At 41.6% G+C, this 17,849-nt stretch overlaps 1 protein-coding gene across 2 annotated transcripts in view; it reads right to left on the bottom strand.

Annotated features, from left to right (window-relative positions):
• The window catches only part of gria4b (glutamate receptor, ionotropic, AMPA 4b), a 172,371-nt gene that overhangs the window by 56,866 nt on the left and 97,656 nt on the right, over positions 1–17,849 (bottom strand). For both annotated transcript variants that reach the window (XM_084729992.1, XM_084729993.1), the window contains exons 4-9: positions 12,993–13,177; positions 8,886–8,939; positions 6,756–6,914; positions 3,977–4,144; positions 3,233–3,337; positions 142–252 (exon numbers count right to left, since the gene is read on the bottom strand). In XM_084729992.1, the coding sequence (XP_084586118.1) occupies positions 142–252; positions 3,233–3,337; positions 3,977–4,144; positions 6,756–6,914; positions 8,886–8,939; positions 12,993–13,177 (782 nt within the window). The remainder of the gene's footprint in view (positions 1–141; positions 253–3,232; positions 3,338–3,976; positions 4,145–6,755; positions 6,915–8,885; positions 8,940–12,992; positions 13,178–17,849) is intronic.

Below are 17,849 nucleotides of genomic sequence, written 5' to 3'. Positions count from 1 at the left end.
CTCCTGACTCTGCATGTCCTCCCAGTATTATGTGTCTGCAGCAGCTCTACGTGATAAAGTGTCCTGGCATTACAACTTGCTGAGAATATAACGACTGCAGGTGTGTGTTTGTGTGGCGGCGAGAACATGCCGGTCTCTTACCATGATGGTAGTCACCACAACGGTGCGGTTCTCCATGCCAGACGTGTCATTTGGAAGCAGCGGAGAATCCTGGATCAGCACTAGTTTGTCCGCGTCGTTCCAGTAGCCGATCTGCGGGGAAAGCACAACATGAGACTGCGCGTCTGTTCGTGTGTTCATGTGTTAATATACTGTGCGACGCTGCATGCACACCTCGCTCTGCTATCTTTGGCGAACTGCTGCTTCTGTTGACACAATCCCTGATGTTGAAACAGAGCGGTGCGGCTCTTTGCTTCACAGAATTGGATTTAACAAAAACAACATGAAGCAAAGACTCGTCCTTACTTTACGGGCAGGTGTCCCTGCACCTGTCTGAACCAAAATATCAAACTTGATATATATGGAATGGCTTGATAGTCTGACTATGAAATGAATCCTCAAATAAACAAATAAGGCAATAAATATACAAGTAAACAAATGTAAACATATATATATAAATATATATATATACATGTATATTTATTTATTTATTTATTATATTTATTTCAGAATTTATTTCATAGCCTTATTTATTTATTTATTTATTTATTAATATTGGTGGCATCCCATAGATATCACATTGCTTTATTTAACAAATACTAAAACAATCAACGTTGGCGATTGTTCTGTAGAAATCCCTCAATAATGATATATTTTGGAAGCAATACATTGAAAAAAATTATGTTACATTATAATCGTAATTAATGGTGCAAACATACACCATGATTAAACTTTTTATGGTGATAAAAAAAAAATTGTTCTAAATACAGACAAAATACAATTACAACCAGGCTGATCAACACTGCGGGATAAACAGTATAAAGGCCGTGATAACCAGTCATGCTGTTATGGTCAATGTAAAAAAATGATAATAATAATAATAATAAACACATCATATATTTAAATTTGGACAATCACCCTCTTCCACAAAGAGCTGTGAACTCTGGAACAAACTGCCAACTGAAATAAAAGTAATTCCAGACATAATATCTTTCGAACAAAGGATAAGTTAAGAGCATCTAATTGTTTCAAGGTGTATTGTTGTATGTGTATCTGACTGTAGGTCTGTTTCCATGTCTGTAGTTCATTGTGGTTTAATGATGCTGAAAGCTGTATATTTTAATTACACTGTACGTGTAAATGCCCAACTAGGGACCAGAGATGAAGATTAGCAATAGCTATAAACTCTCTGTGCAGCACATCAGTTTTATGCTCTGTTTTGGGACTGTGTTAAATTGCCCTGTCACTATAATAAAAAGTAAATTCTTAATGAAGGCATCATCACATCAAGCTGTGATTCCACTTACAGGGATAGTTTGGATTATTTAATGTGAGGTCGTATGAGGTCCTTATCGATCAGTCGGTGTTTCACGTTATCTACAGCAGATGGCCGTCGACACGTCCCCAGTTTGGAGAAGCAGCAGGAGCACCAGCACGAAAGCTGAGCAATGTATTATTAAAAGCGAGAGTGACATTTGGCTTACATAATGACGGTTTTCCATCAGAAAAGGCAGCAAAGAAGAGCAGTGAAAATATTCTAAATACAGCATACAATTAAACTGACACTGATTCTTTTTAAGGTGGACTTTTTAACCATTATATAAGCCACACTCTTGCTCAACCAAACTCCATTAGCAAAATCATTAATTTTACCTTGCTGAACACAGGACTTACTGGAATACTACTGCTTCAACCTGTTGGTTTGTTTGTGTTATTGTCTTAATCTAAATCAAGCCTTTGAAACAATGAAGTCGCAGTAAGAAAAACAAACTAACAGAATGAGGCAGCGGTAGATCAGCAACTCCCATGTTGTCGAGGCACAATGACTGATTTCGCCTATGGAGTTTGGTTGGTTGGGAAAGAGCGATATTTGGCTTGTATAAGGCCTGTTTCTCATCGGAAAAGACTGTCTGACAATAAAGTAAAGTGGCAAAAATGCTCTAAATATTGCACACACTGAAACTTTTCTTAGATGGACTTTTCTTAAGTGGTTAAAATACGTATGTTTTGCTGCTGACTCTGCAGTTTCCCTGCTGGTATTCCACTCTGCTTCTTCAAACAGGAAGCCTGTCGACCAGCATCTATATGCTGACAATAAGTACCTTATACAACCCCACATTAAATAATCCGAACTATACCTTTAAAGTGGTTGACTTATTGCACAGGCTCAGCTTAAACGCCCTCATGCAAGATTCCAGTTTCATGGTTCAATGTTGTTGTTCTCCTTTTTGTCAGAATCTATTTCATGTTGAGCTGATGAGACTGTCGTCTTCCAGAAGTCCTTCAGGGTCAAACTGACCGACCGGAACTGACAGATATGATATGTTGTGGTCACAATATTATCATCCTCTGTGGAGGGACTGTCGAGAGGACGTATGTGGCTGATATGTGATTTTTAATAAAATAATAATATCTGCAAATATTCCGTCAAACTGATGTATTGATCCTGTAATGGACAAAAACTTTGACAGCCACCACGAGCAGCTATAAGTCAGCGAGATGCTGAGTGAGTCAGCTGGCTGCTGGTGTGAAGCCAGAGGGAGCGAAGAACTGTGATTGGCTGGTCCCTCCCTGTGTGCCGGGGCATCGGGATGATTGAGGAACATGGAAAATGTAGGCACACACACACCCAGGCACACACACACCGGCCGTGTCCTGACAGGACCCTCGCTGTGCTGCAGGACGACAGGCCAAAGCAGCGTTTGATTGATGGGAACTCCTCTCTCCTCTCTCCTCCTCTCTCCTCCTCCACCTTGATTGCTCTCTATTTCATCCCATCCTCTCACCATCACTCTCACAAGTGCCCCCTCTCTCTCTCTTTTTCCCATTTTCCCTGAATTTTCTCAACACACATCCATCCTCTCATACCAGGAGCAGAAGCTGAAGCTTTTTTTTACAACCTACTTGACGATAACAGAAAACGCCACACTACACACTGTGTCGTCCTGCCCCAGTAGCGCGCAAATATATCTATCTAAATGCTGTGTAAGGTAAAATATGCATCGTTACTGACTTGACATGGACAAATATTCTTCCATAACAGAAATGAAAGCAGCGCGGTGTGATACTTTACCCGTCTGGGTCCATTATTCTTCAGTTCAAACACGTCCATTGTGTAGTTGACCCTGCGGCCATAGTGGTCAAACTGGACATTACCTGTTAATCCCTGCAACCGGACCTGCACACAGAGAAGAGAAAATATATCAACACACTGACAGCAGCAAATAGAGTTTATTTACTTTCCACAGAAAGGTTGAAGGAGGAACTTCAGCATATCAAGGTCCATTTAAGTCAATTTGTTATCAAAGAAATAAATCAGCTTTTTATGAGGTGTTTTGCGGTGAAAAAAGTGAATCAATACAAGAAAAAGGAAAGCAAGAACAAATGTGACAGAACGATGTTTAAAGCTTGAGCTTTAAGCGCTGTCAAACGTTGGTGACCTAATCTCAGTACTGTGCCTGAAAACATCACATCATGTTAACATAATATTTCCCATCATTGGCTGAAGTTTTGTAACAGCAACATAAAAATCTGACGGCCTTCCATCATTCTGACGCATTAAAACACTGTGTAACGAATGGCTGTGTCGGTTGCAGTGAGGGAGAGATCACTTTACGCCATATAAACAGGGGAGGATCTAAAAAAAATATTCATGGGGTGGCCAGAGGGTGGCATGAAGACTTCAAGGGCCGACAGAAAGAGTATACGTTGCCAACGACCCGATGGTCAATGTGGCGTCTACGTATATATGCCTATGGTTGCTGCACCGTTGTATGGTATGCACATGGAAACACAACAAACATGCATTTCCTCTCACCTGTTTTAGAGTGCGTTCCATGTCGATGCCCTGGTTCCACGGGGCGGCAGGGTTGGCGAGACAGTCGCCAGCGTTCCCCCGTCTGGAAATGTCCACCTTCTGCCTTCTCAGGTTCCTGAAGGCCTCGGCCATCACCATCACCCCGTCGTACGTCAGCGCTGAGGTGTACTGGGAGAAGAGAGGACATTCGTTACTGTTTGTGGACGCAGTGTCTCTTTGGCTGGAAAAAAACAACTGCAGGAGGAATTATGGTTCAGCTCTAGTCTATTAGATCTATTTAAAATAAATAAAATCCCAGTCCGGACAGATTTGTAAATTACAGCCTTTGAAACCTGGAGGCCACCGTACTGTTCTGTCTGTTTTGCAGCGCTGAAGGACACACACACACGAGGACACACACTCCAGAAAAAAAAAAGGTATGAGGCCAATTAAATGTTGATTTAGCTAGACGTGCAAAATGTTCTGCAGTATTTGCTGGTCAGGTCTCCTTAAGAACAATCTGCGTAAGGCTGCCTCTGAGAGCACGCTGAGTTTCTGCAGGGCCCAGCAGTACAGGCAGCTGCAGAGAGGCAGCAGTTTTACTCTGCTCATTATTTTCTGGAAATGGAGAGGAGGAGAGGAGGAGAAGGGAAGAGCACATTCCCTACAGTGTGTGCCTCCCAATTTCCCCTCATCTATCTTTGACCTGAAGACTCCGCGTTGGCTCTGATTATTTGCGTCTACAGAAATCAGTCTCTCCGTCATGAGCCGCACATTTCCCTAAAACTCACCTCTGGCGCGGCAGAAAAGTAATTGAGTGAAAGATGGAGAGTGAGCGGGGCAGAAAGAAAAGGGAAAAGGCGAGCATTTTGTCCAGCCGGGTAGCAGTCTGGCATTAATTATCCCGGCTAGCAGGAGTTCATTAACTTCGCCTCCGGCCGGGGGAGGCTCCTATTCATTAGCCCACTGCTCACTGTGACATTATGGCTCTCTACGGAGACTGCTGCACTCTATCCCCCCGTTACTCTTTGACAAGCTGCCCGCAGTAACACACACATGCACACGCGAACAACAGAGGTGCGAACTAAACTCACTAACGGTCTGAACATCTTCACCGCTCAGAACTGCCAGAGACATGAACACAGACAAGGGGAAATGAGGGACAGTGTTGGATTAATTCTTTCCAGAGTCGGTTTTTATCTGCTGACACCTTCATAGTGTACAAACTAAAGATGTTCCAGTACAACGGTTTCCTTCTCGATACTGATACCTGAACTTTTTATCTAAATCTCTTCCATAATGGATACAGATGCCTTCAGCTTGAGAATCCCACATCCGAGAACCCATCAGCTCCATATATCTCATTTGCACATTTAGATCTGACCACAGTGTGGACAGAACCAATATAACAAGAACATCAGGTGTAAATGCGAAGATCCTCGACCAGATGTCACTGTGAAGGTAACACATGCAGACACAGATCACATGTTATCATCAGGTGAGAATGGGGTCGAGTATCTCCAAGACTCTGTCATGTCAAAGCTCGCTGTCCTGCGCACGGGAGTCTCTCATTAGTTCGCTACCTGCAGAGTCCTGGAGCTTCTAAACGCCAGACATCACATTTGTCTTTGCAGAGTGAGTAAACATGCCAGAACAAAACCCGACTCACCGCTGGCGTTAATATATTAAAGGAGAGACGGGCTGACTGTGACTCAGGCTGTGGACAAACTTAATGGGGAGCAGAGTCATTTAGTCTGAGTGGATTTCCAGGAGAGAGAGCAATTTATCAACTGCACACACACACACACACACACACACACACACAATATCATGTGATATCGCCCCGTGGTGTAAACTTTTAATTTGAACCACCCCGATCCATCAGAAAAACACAGTCACACACACACACACACACGCACACGCACACTGCTTGACTCACACCGTTTCCACTCCACTGCATCTGTTTTTTAAAATAGAAATCTTTGTTGGATACAGATTTGCTGGCGGGGCGAGAGGGTTTGTTGACCACCATGGCGTGATGCCTTCTTGCCCCAGTGCCATTTGCAGTCTGTGTGCCTGAAAAGAATGTAAAGTGGGTCAGTCTGTCACATCAGTGTGTGTGACAGCGGTGGACGAAGTGGAGCAGATTGCTGCTCTGATGATGATGATGATGATGATGCCTGTTCCTTGTGTGCTGATGTTGATGTTTTATCAGGCTGCTATTTATTAGCTTTTGCATCAAGCCAGTTCTGTCTCAGTGTGCTGCTGCTGCTGCTGAGCGCACCTTGAAAACACGCTGCTAAAGCCTTTATTCACACACTTATCATCTTATCTGGCGCCGTCCTCGCTCGTGGCATCTTTCTTTGCTGTATCCGCTATTTTTTCGCTGTTGCAATGACCGAGTCAGCCCAGAGGAATCACGAAAGGACTGCATCTTTTAGCCCAAAAAGCATGTCATTTACATGACTGCCCGCTCTTCTTCTTCAGTTTTAAATCCATTTCTCACCCTCCAGGTAGCTGTTGTTTTCAGCTCATTTCACCACAGTCTGAAAATCAAATTGCGGTGATTTTTGAGATGGATTTGAAAGCCCACATGTGAGATTTGAGAATAGGCTCCTGAACACCAACTTTTTTGAGGCAAGAAATTACAACTAGCAACTAGCTAGCAGGAAACACACCATTACTATGAATAAATTATGGATTTCTCTGGTTTGACAGTTGTTGAAAACATTTGGTAATGTAGGCACACAAGAGGTGTTGCACTGCTGATCCTTTTTCTTACGATTTTAACGTGACATACCTTGGGTGGAGCGTCCGAGCCGGGATACTCCCTCTGATCCAGCTTATTCCAGCGCTGCATCAGTTTGATGACCATGGGGTTGCTGAAGTCGACCAGCTGGAAGCCCGTCACGTTGGCTCCACCGTGCATGAAGCGCTCCAGATTGATGTCTTTAAAACCCTGCAGGGGTGACAAAGGAAGAGAGCGGTCATAGGCTGAGTCCAGAGACGACAGACAGAAACAATAATAAACTGAAAAACCAAGACAGGGGATTGATAGAGAGCTGAACGTTATGATGTCACAGTGAAGCTGACCTTTGACCTTTCGGATATAAAATTTCATCTCCTCAATCTATTTATCCCATTAGATGTGTGAAATTTTGTCATAATTAGTGTATGAATTCTTGACTTATGGCCAAAAACAAGTTTAGTGAGGTGATCGGGATGTTGACCTTTGACCACCAAATTGTAAAAAGTTAACCCTTGAGTTCAAAAGGACTCTTGTGCCAAGTCTGAAGGAATTAAAAGCCTTCTTGAGATGTCACTTTTTCAAAATCCCTCTCGTCAGACATAATTTTCCCACTGGAAACCGCTGTTATATGCCTTTCTCCAAAGCAACCAGACTCCTTTGACAAAAACAGTAATTTTACCTCGCAGTGCACAGGAGCTGCTTGTCTACAACTGGCTCACTTATTGTATTATTGTGTTACTTTGATGAACTGAAACGATGCATTTAAGACACCAAAATCACACAATAACCCAAACAAACTAACAGATCAAGGCGGCAGTAGACCAACAACTCTTGTGTACTGTGAGGTAAAATCACTGATTTTGCTAAAGGAGTCTGGCTGCTTCGGAGGAGAGATATAACAAGCCATAAAACGTACACTTAAACTGATTTGTTTTGGTGTCTGAAATATGCTTTGCTGCTGACCCTGTCCACAGCAGTACATCTTCAGCTTCCTACACGCCTGCTGCTTCTCCAGACTCGGGCAGTATGCATTTTGTAAAATCTGCTATGTCAATTTTATTTTTAGGGCCGGGCAAAAACAAAAAAATATACGAATGAAAGAATACTAATGAATAACAGTTTATGGCAGAGTGACTTATTCTGTTCCAAAGTATTTAACATAAAAGTGCAGTTGAAGTGGCTTCAGTGTACTGTTATTTGTTATTTTCATTCTTTAAAAGAACCCAAAATGCAGGAAACAAAGCAAAACAAATGAAACTCCTGAATTTTTTTTTTAGGTCACAACTTTGACAAGTTCAACAGCCCTTGCTATCCCTTGAATTACTGTGAAAATATTCTAAATATATCATGCGATTAAATGGATATATACTTTTTTTTAGTCGGTCTCTTTTTTTAGGATGCTAAAATGCATTTTGCTGCTGTGTCCACAGCAGCATGTTGCTTAGTTTCCTAAAAATGCTCTTTAATACTGATCCATTACTATCATACCACATAATATCATATTCCTTGAAGGCTGTCAGAGGGAGTTTAACATTACAGCAGTCAGTCTTCAATAGTTTCCATTAATTCAAGTCCCTGATCCTGTGACCCAAGTATTTTTCTGAATAGTTCTTAGAGGATGGGTCCACAAGTGCAACTCAACACAACACACCCATTATGTACACTGTCCATACTGACCTTCAGGAAATCCTTATGTAACATGGTTCTAGTACAAATGCAACATAAAATCCAATGCTTCTGATTTTGTATAAAAATCTGTTAAGCCAAAGGTATAAAGAAGCTTCAGCCGTCGGAGTTAATCAAATTAATTAAATATCTTCCAATATTCCAGTCTTTTGGGGCAAAATGTGCTTTTGGTCACCACACTGGTCGAATATCAGTGAGTCTTAATAATATGCATGGTCAAAATTGAGAGTTTTTAAAAGTGGGAGGCAGGGAGGTGAAAAAGTATTTCACTAGTTTAGTCTGTCTAGGGTCAACTGTTGGGAGTCCATCAAAACACAGTCCTGATCCTGTAGACATACAGTAATTGAGCGAAACTAAGCTTTCAACAGTGTTTGAACAAATGGAGTGAAACAACAGGGAGACAGCAAGAGAGAGACAAGGTAAAGATGAAGTGATGGGGAGAAAGAAAGAACCAAACAAACAAACAGGAAGCCATCAGAAGAGATTTGCGCTCACCAGGTTGGCCATGATGTAATGGTAGCCTTTGACATGTTTCCCGACGCTGACAATCTGTGAGGAGGCGGAGCAGAGCTCAGCGTTAATGCGACTGGATTACAGCATAGCATACGTTAATTACATTAAATGATGCATGTGACAGGTGAGTGTGTGCATCCTGACACTGTGGGACCGTCGGGTTTAATCCACAGAAGATCGGACGTCTAAACAAATGAACAGGCAGTCATGTTTGGATCTCACAGAGGAAGTAAACACTTCACGCTTTCAAAGACATGACAATGCTTCTCGACACTCCTTTACGCAACACACATACACACACACACACACACAATTACATCCACAGAGCTGTGTCTAAGTGATAAAAACTGATTTTGAAAGCTGACATCTGCTGAGAAATCCCACCGGACATGCAGTTAATAAGGGCGTGAATTAAACTAAAAAAAAAAAAAACAAGTGCTTTGAATCTCTATGAAAAGCTCGGATTGACATCAGCTCAGCTTCACTGCTGTCAAGGTGAGCATCAGGTGGTGAAACTTTTACAGCTGCAAAACGAAAGATTAAAATATAAAAAGGCATCCATTAGGCTCTGCTTGGACCTGGTATTAACATGCCTCCAGGGTGATCTGATCACAGGCGGACAGCATGGAGTGCAGATGTGAACGCAGCCAGGACGTATATTCGCCACGTTCAGAGGGCCACACGTGACCACACTAACAGACCACCTACTTAACTGATGTCCTGTAAGTCCATCATTTATGATGCTTGGGCTCTCTTACCTGTGGCAGATGTTTGTGCACACACCAGTAACCCCAGACTCCATAAAAAAAATCATGCTATTTTGAGAGTTGCTGAATGAGGAGAAACTTCATAAAACTTGTGAAACTTTGTCAGTGACGAATTCTTAATTATTTGGGCCTCCTTGTAAATTGGGCAAATGTTTTTCATAAAGTTATTCTTTCTTTTTGCCCGTTTGTCCTAGCATGTTGGCTACTACTGTTACGGCGCTGGTTAAAAACAACGTATTTGACAAACACGTTGCCTTGCATACAAAACAGGGAAGTGAAATGACTACAGCGAATCACTTGTCTTGTAAATTCTGCATTAAATATAACACATTAAGTTGTTTCTTTCCTTGTAAAAAAATATTGCATTGCTGTAAAGAGCAGACAGCAGAGATGCAGGCTTTTACTTTCTCTGACCCGGACATTAATGCCTTTCTTTGTCATCTGAGATGTGAAAACATCAGATTTCCACACGGTCAGACAAAAGTAAAAGTGTGCATCGTCCTGATCATAGTTCAGTTTTAAAAATTCCAGTGCAGCAGAGCGTCTCCCATGCTGGGCTGCTGACAGTGCAGGTAAAACATAAGGCGGATGAAGGTTGATAGAGGAGTTTAGTGTGGCGCTGAATTAAAAAAAAAAAAAAGGAACAAAGAGTCGAATCTTCATATTAAATGGCCAAATGGACAGTGATGGACTTCAACTGACAAAACAGCCCTTGTGTTTATTTGCATAGTCGCTTGAGATGCATCTGGAGACACATTGTGATGCCAGGTGTGAACTGGCATACTGTCCACTTGTGCTCAAATCACCAGAAGGCATGTTAATACCAGGCTCTTATTTCAATGTAGGAGAGAACAGCATCTAGTTCACACTACCCAGTGCTTTTCACAATATACTTGTGGATTTTATATATCATATTTGCTATATTCTGCCAATAAATGCCTGTAAGTCTTACACACTGGACTTTGAAGCCTTTTTTAGACGTGGAATACAATCCCAGCTTCATCTTCTTGTAAAAGTGATGGCTTTTTGTTAGACATCTGTTACGTCTAGTAAATGTTCATAATGGCTTCACTCAGACATGACAGGACCGTTGGGAAAACAACAATGCGAAGGAAGACGAGAGTTTTCTGCTCTCTCAAAGGCTGCAACAAAAACTGATGGGTTTTAAAACTCATTTTGGCACCGAAGCCGTAATTAATGACCATGTCTTCCATGAGAGGCACTCGCACTCACTTCTCACAGCGAATTATTTCTCATCAGTTTCATCATTTATCACATAGAAAATTCTGCTGCCTGTTTTCTTGTCCCACAGTGTACGAGCAAAAAGTGATGAGAAGATAAGTTGGTATATTTGCACACACGGTACTTCTTAAGGTTTTTGCTGGATTTTTATAATATAACATTATAAATATCTTCAATTTAATTAAAAATTCACAGTTTTTTTCTGTTTTCTTTTCTTTTCTTTTACCTGCATTACATTTAAAACTTGAAAAATGGCTCTTTTACAGTGTTTCATGGTTTATCACACAGATCTTTTTCTGCATAAGAGATGTTAATTAAGCGATAAATTTATTAGAGTGATCTTTAAAAAGCAGAGCAAAACATGCATATTGCATTTAACCTTGTGTTGCTGCAGTCTTTACATTAATGTGATGACATTTAAAGGTCCAGTGTGTAAGATCTACAGGCATTTATTGGTGTTATAATTGTTGGTCTACACTGAAATAAAACAAAAAAAGTTGAGAAAACTCAAACTTTCAAGGCAGCATAGCACAACACATTTTTGAATTTTAAGCCCAACTCAAATTTTTAGGTTCTGATAAAGTTTTACCAACTGCAAATCTTTCATTGAGATGATAAACTTTCATTATTTGGATAAACTTAAATCTTTGAGTTTTAGACACCCAATCAATAGTTTAATCAGCATCTCTGTATGCTACACCTTTCAGGTGGATGGATTATCTTGCCAAAGGAGAGGAGCTCCCTAACACGGATTTAAAAAAATTTGTGGACAGAGGTCGGTGCTTCAAACTAAATCTTAAACACCTCTTGGATTTTAACTTTAAGTTAACAGAGTCTTCGTTCCCTTGTTCATTTTGCAGTTACAGTTTGTACAACTTGCAAATTAGCTGCCAGCAAATGATATTCCCATCTGTAAATGAAACAGGTTTGCATTCAGGGATTTCACGCTTTGACATTCAAAGTAACATCTGGTTGCTTATGAGCCTTGATATGTACTGACCGTGTTGTTAATAAGCAGCTAATGAGGCTCAATTATGTATTCAAATCCTTGTCATGGATCGGGAAAATTTGGCAAGCTGTAAATATGAACAGGATGACAGTTGGCATGATCGCAGGCTAAAATACATGTTTGTCTTCTGAAGTAACTTGGACCGCCGCTGCACAAAACACAATGTTAGTACCATCAAATCTACTTGTGAGATGCTCTGTGCACCGGTGTCGAGCGAGGACGTGGGAGGAAGTCTGCTTCTTTATCAAACACATCTGCAAAGTAAACTGTTAGAACTATGGCAGATGTCAGAGAGGAGATTTCCTGAATAATTGAACAATTACTGAGACACCAGTTGCCCCTGGGAAAGATGGAGGGATGAAGGGATGAAGAGGAGGAGGAGGAAGGCGCACATCGTATTCTGAGTGTGCGTATGCCAAAAAACACCACCGGAGATCAGAACAGACTGTTTTCAAGCTCACAACTTTCTAATTAGCACAAACATACTCAAAAAAAAAAACAGAGTAAAACAAACACCGAGTGAGTGTGTAAAGTATGAACTTGTGTTCTCTGTAGAAATGTAGTTTCTAGGATCCTGTCAGAGAACTGAAAATAAATTCATTCTTTGTCTAAGTTTTAGATGGCACACAGGGCACTGTGTCAGTTGTTTCTCACTTGTCTTGTGTTATTGGAATTTAATGAGGTATTGTGGAGGAAAAGTCTGCAGAATGACTTGTTTCCAGTTCTGGGTATTGTTAGCGGGCGGTGCAACTTTATGTTGTAGCTACGTTCACACCAGAGGTGAAGTTGTTCCTCCTTGTTGGAACTCTAAATCATGCCGATCTGCAACTTCCTCTGTTTGGTCTGATTGCTCTCAGTAGCAGCCTGATGCTTGTCTAGCAGACGAGGTGAATAACTTCTGTTCAAACCACAGCTGTCACACAAAAAATGACACATTTACAGTTCCAACACTTTTGAAGCTTGCAAGAAACTAATACATGAGGAGTCAAATATAGTTCAGTTCAGATCTCAACTTGTGCATCAGATGTAAAAGGAGACAAAGATGACAGATGCTTCTTGTGGTGGCGTCACCTGTTCCAGCATGTTCTGCAGCCTCTCCGCCTCAAGGTCGATCACAAACTTCTTCTCCTGCCTCCGGTCCAGGTCCTCCAGCAGTCGTCGGTAGCTGGCGTCGTTGAAGTTCTCCACGCAGATGGCGCTGACCTGCCAGTTGTTTTGTCCGGCCTTCTCCATGATGGCCTGCAGGATGGCGTATCCTGATGGACGGAGACACACAGGACAGGACACGTCAAGGTGGGGGGAGAGAAAACACAGGGAACAGCTGAACCTGGCTGAGTTGGATTCTGAGCTTAATAGTTTGATTTGTTCATAATGCACCATAATGTCCTAATATCAATCAATGTGGTGGACACTGGTAAAGTAATAATGCCTTTTCTTTTGGGACATTTTCTTTGTGCAAAAAATGCACAAGTTTATATACTACTCCAGTTAAGAACAGCAAAAATCCCTAAGAATTGTGTTTGTATCGGACAATTTTGCACCTCACAGTTTACATCCTGCGTCAACATTCAGCGCCAATGCAGGAGGAAGCGTTTCCTTTATGTATTCATTCCACAGGAGTCCTCATGCTGTTATAAGTCTGTTATGAAAGCATTGCTCCACAGCACCTCTAGTGTTGGAAAAAGTCAACATTTTCTTTATCCTCTAGAAAAACTACTGCACATATGTGAATGGAAATTGTTGCATGTGTCTATCCGATGCAGATCTGGATGCAAATTCAAATTTTCTGAAACATCTATTGTCACAGTAACATTGAATGCACCCTAAATGCTTTTTAGTTAGAACTGCTCCTAAAATACTGAGGCTGAAACCCTTCCTGGCTGACATATGGCACACTGGCACATATAAAGTAAAAAAAAAAACACTTTTAAATCATAATTGCTGGTTTGAATCTGAAAAAGGCTTTAGTTGACAGAAGATCTTTGGCAAAACAAAAAGAAAAGAAACCGAAGCAAACTCCTCTAAAGCTTTTATCTTTCTCCAGCTAGACCCTGGCTTTTGGTCCGGTCAGGAAACAGGCTCGGGTGTAACGCCACACTCTGGAGGGGTGGAGGGGTGTGGTTGGAGGTGTGGGGGCGGCCCTCGCTGTCAGGTTTGCGTATAAGGAAGATGAGTGTCAGAGAGGAAACTCGGGAGCTGTGAGGGCGGCTGTTCTCCAGCAGGAACAGATGTCCCCCTTAAACGGCCCCTCCTGGTGGCCATCACAATCTGGCAACCCGTCTCCCTTTGCTCCCAATTAGTGGATTAACCTGTGCTCTGGCAACCCGGCTCCCTCTCCACCGCCTCCATCCCCTCCCCGGCTCCTTGCTCCCCATTAGAGGGATGTCGGTGCCAGGAGGGACTGCTGGTGGAGGCGACACACGAGGGGAAAAACATGCACAGGCACACGCTCACACAGACGTGTGTCAGACTGTCCTCAGCTGATCCTAAAGGAAGATGATGGTTCATGACATTTTGGCTAAAACTTCACAAATGTTGGGAAGCCAAATGGGACGCAATCATTGTTCATTTTGTCAGTTGTAACAGAAGACAAATGGGGTGAGTGTTGCAAAAGCTGGAGAAGGACAGGAAATTCAAAATGTGCTTTAATGAGGTGCTTTGATGAAGAGGCTGGTATCAGAGCGGGACACATTTTCGCTTTTGTTTTAAGCCTCTGTTATTAGTTGACATGAGAGACGTGGCAGGAAGTGAGGGGGGAGAGGTGTGAGGAACAACACGCAACAAAGGTCCCCCTGGACCTGAAGTCGTTCATTGTTGGCGACATGGTGCCAACTCTCTGAGGGTAGTTTCTGACTATATTTAAAAATTAATATTACATATTTGTGTTGTTTTCCCTTATAACACCACATTCATTGTGCGACACGTAATTAAGAAAAAACGAGGAATTCATTTTAAGGTGGAAGCAGGCTAAACAAATTGCCATTAAAGGTGGGGTAGGCAGTTTATTTTTGATGTCATTAGGCCAGGGGTCAGCAATCCTTACTATGAAAATAGACATTTTTGACCAAAAAGAACCAAAAATCTATCTGGAGCAGCGACTGTTAAATTTTCCTTGGAGATTTTTTTCTAAATTTGGCAGCCAGCAAGCCAAAAGGGATTCAAGACTACCCACTTACAAAATTTAGAGGAAAAGGCGCTAAGCTGTAGCTATGACACACGTTTTAGTTGATGAAATATTACAGTTTATTTTTATTCGTGGTACAGTCTGCATATTTTTTTGCAATAATCCTTTTCACAGCTGCCATTTTGACATGAAACAGTGGCGTAAACACAGGTGTTACCAGTTATACTAATTATGGTTCAGTTCCATTCAGGTCAAAGTGCTGCTGTTGTGCATCTTGGTTCACTGGAAAGGCTTTGCTATACTAAATGGAACAGGACCCTAAGTACTATCACTCAACACTCTTTCATGTCGATATGGCTGCCTTGAATAAAGTCAGCTTGAGAGAATCACTTAACAGTAAGTGTAAACTGACATGTTAAAAAAGAACCATTATTCATGTTCATTTTCTGGAATTAATTCTCATTTAATTCATGTTTTCATTCTGTGCTGCATGATCTCTCGCTTGCTGGGAACCCTCAGATTAGTTTGCTCGTGGCAGTGCTAGTGCAGATACTCCTGTTGGTCACGTGACCTTAGCGGTTCCTCGACGCCTTGAGTGCTTTGAGCTGTTTGCAGGCTCGGACTGGGAATCTGCCAATTCTGACAAACACCAGATGGGTCGGCCCACCTAGCGGGCTGCAAAGCACCACCAGCGATGAGGGGGGGAAAAAAATGTGGAGAGAATAATTGACCTGCTGGCCGTGGCCCACTTGATGTTGGAAGAGCCCATCTGATTGGGGGGTTACACGGTCCCAAAATTGTTAATAGGCTACCTAGTGTGTAAAGCAGGTGCAGGAAGTGGCACTGTCCCCTCCTCCCAAGCTCTCAAGTTGAATCCCAACAGTGGTAATGGTTCTCAAATGGTGATCCAGAGACCCCCAGGGGTCCTTGAGGGAGACCCCAGCTAAAAAGGGAGTAATTTATTTTGATTGTAATTCCATCCACAAGCAACACAAGGACAGACTTTCTGGTTGTGGGTTTCACAAACAGTGTTTCCTCTGTACTCATTCAGCAGTGATGCACCAATTACCACCACTGCAATATGTATAAACTTTGAAATTTAGCCTTGATGTTATCTATAAATAATCTAAGCGTAGTCTAGATGCTTTACAAGTAATGATTTTCTAATAATTAAAAAGATTTTTAACATTAGAACCCCAACTTTAAGGATAATTAAGACCCAGACAGCAATAATGTGAGACAAAACTATTATTATTGCCCAAAGCACCACAACATTTTCTTTAATAAAACATCTAAAAGCAAAAATCTTATCAGATGGGGGTCTGTGGTCTAATTTGTGTCAGTTTAGGGGTCCCTGACGTGAAATTCTTGGGAACACAGATATCTGTAGCCGACCAACTTTAATCCATCCAATCGCTGCAGAGATATTTCAGTTTCAGACGGACGCCGACGTCCCTCCAGCCAATCATCAGTTCCATCTAAACAGACTGGCGTTTCAACTTTTAACCCGAATCTATTTGGTGTGTTCTTCCTCTCTTCCGCACTTTTAAACAAGCTGCGGTGTCCATCTGTGTTTTGGACTTGTGGTGTGAAGCTGTCGAGCGGCAGAACTGTCTGTTAATTGATCGATCCGAGTCCATCTTCACACCGTACATCTGTTTTCTCTCCACGGAGGAAAAACCCAAAAACAGACAAACGACTGAAGCTCCTTTCAAGACTTTCAAAGTCTGCAGTTCCCCTGGTGTGAACACACTTTATTGCCTTAACATTTACTTTGTGGCGCTTGTGTCTAACTGCCCAGGGACCACAGACAGACAGTAGCTGGTGGCTAAATCTGACATGGCGTCCCGTCTTACTGCTTGAAATAAAGCTTTTTGTTCGTAGTCCCTGACAAACAAACAGAATACAAAGGACAGAGCGTGTGCAGGCCGCAGACTAACAGGCTAAAAACGACTCCCTGCGGTCGCTGCAGCTACTCTGCTGCTGCTGCTGACTGTATTGATTGAAGCTGTTTCAGCTACAAATGAACAGCTGTTTGGTGTTGTGTCATTACATGTGTGTCTACACCAGCAGGCTTTTGGTTTAGCATGGAGTCGATCTTTATGAGCGCAGAGGTGTCTGGCAGTGTGATGTATAATCTACATTGTAAATTTAAAAAAAAAGGTGGTGGAATTGCCCTTTATACTTTGAACATCTACACTATATATTGCAATCAATTTTCAAATAACTGAAAACAGTTATTCAGGCCCAGGATGGAAATTTCAATATTGTTAGAGAAGCTGGTGATTCAGTTTAACATGTTTCCTTAATCTCTGATAATGACCAATCATAGTCATTTTATAACTAACAACAGTAAATATGGAAAAAGGAAACATGACCAAATTCAACCTGTGCAAAGATCATGACACAGGCTTACAGTCAATTTTAGAATTGAGTTTAAAATATTATTTCTTATTTTTAAGGCTTGTGAGCTGTTGTTTAAGGCTGTCTCAAGAAAAAAAAGAAATACTGGTGAATCTCCCTTTAGCTTTTTATAATACTAACTGCTGGAACATCCTACCTGATAACGTTATATAGATATGCTCCAAAACTATCACATTCCTTATAAGTCTGGTCTCAATTTTATTTTATTTTATTTCATTTTGTTTTGTATTATTCTGTTTTATTGCACTTTGTCTTATTTTATTTTATTTTATTTTTATTTTGGTTTAGTTTAGTTTTATTTTGCACAATTAAAACCCATAGGGCCTATTAGAAGCCTCTACCTAAATGAAAATCTCACAAAGTTATTAAGAACTCAAAAA

This window comes from Lutjanus erythropterus, chromosome 11, assembly GCF_056507025.1.
Source record: "Lutjanus erythropterus isolate fLutEry1 chromosome 11, fLutEry1.hap2, whole genome shotgun sequence".
Lineage (NCBI taxonomy): Eukaryota > Metazoa > Chordata > Actinopteri > Lutjaniformes > Lutjanidae > Lutjanus > Lutjanus erythropterus.
Note: the sequence above shows the minus strand (reverse complement) of the source record. Positions and strands in the feature narration are given on the sequence as shown.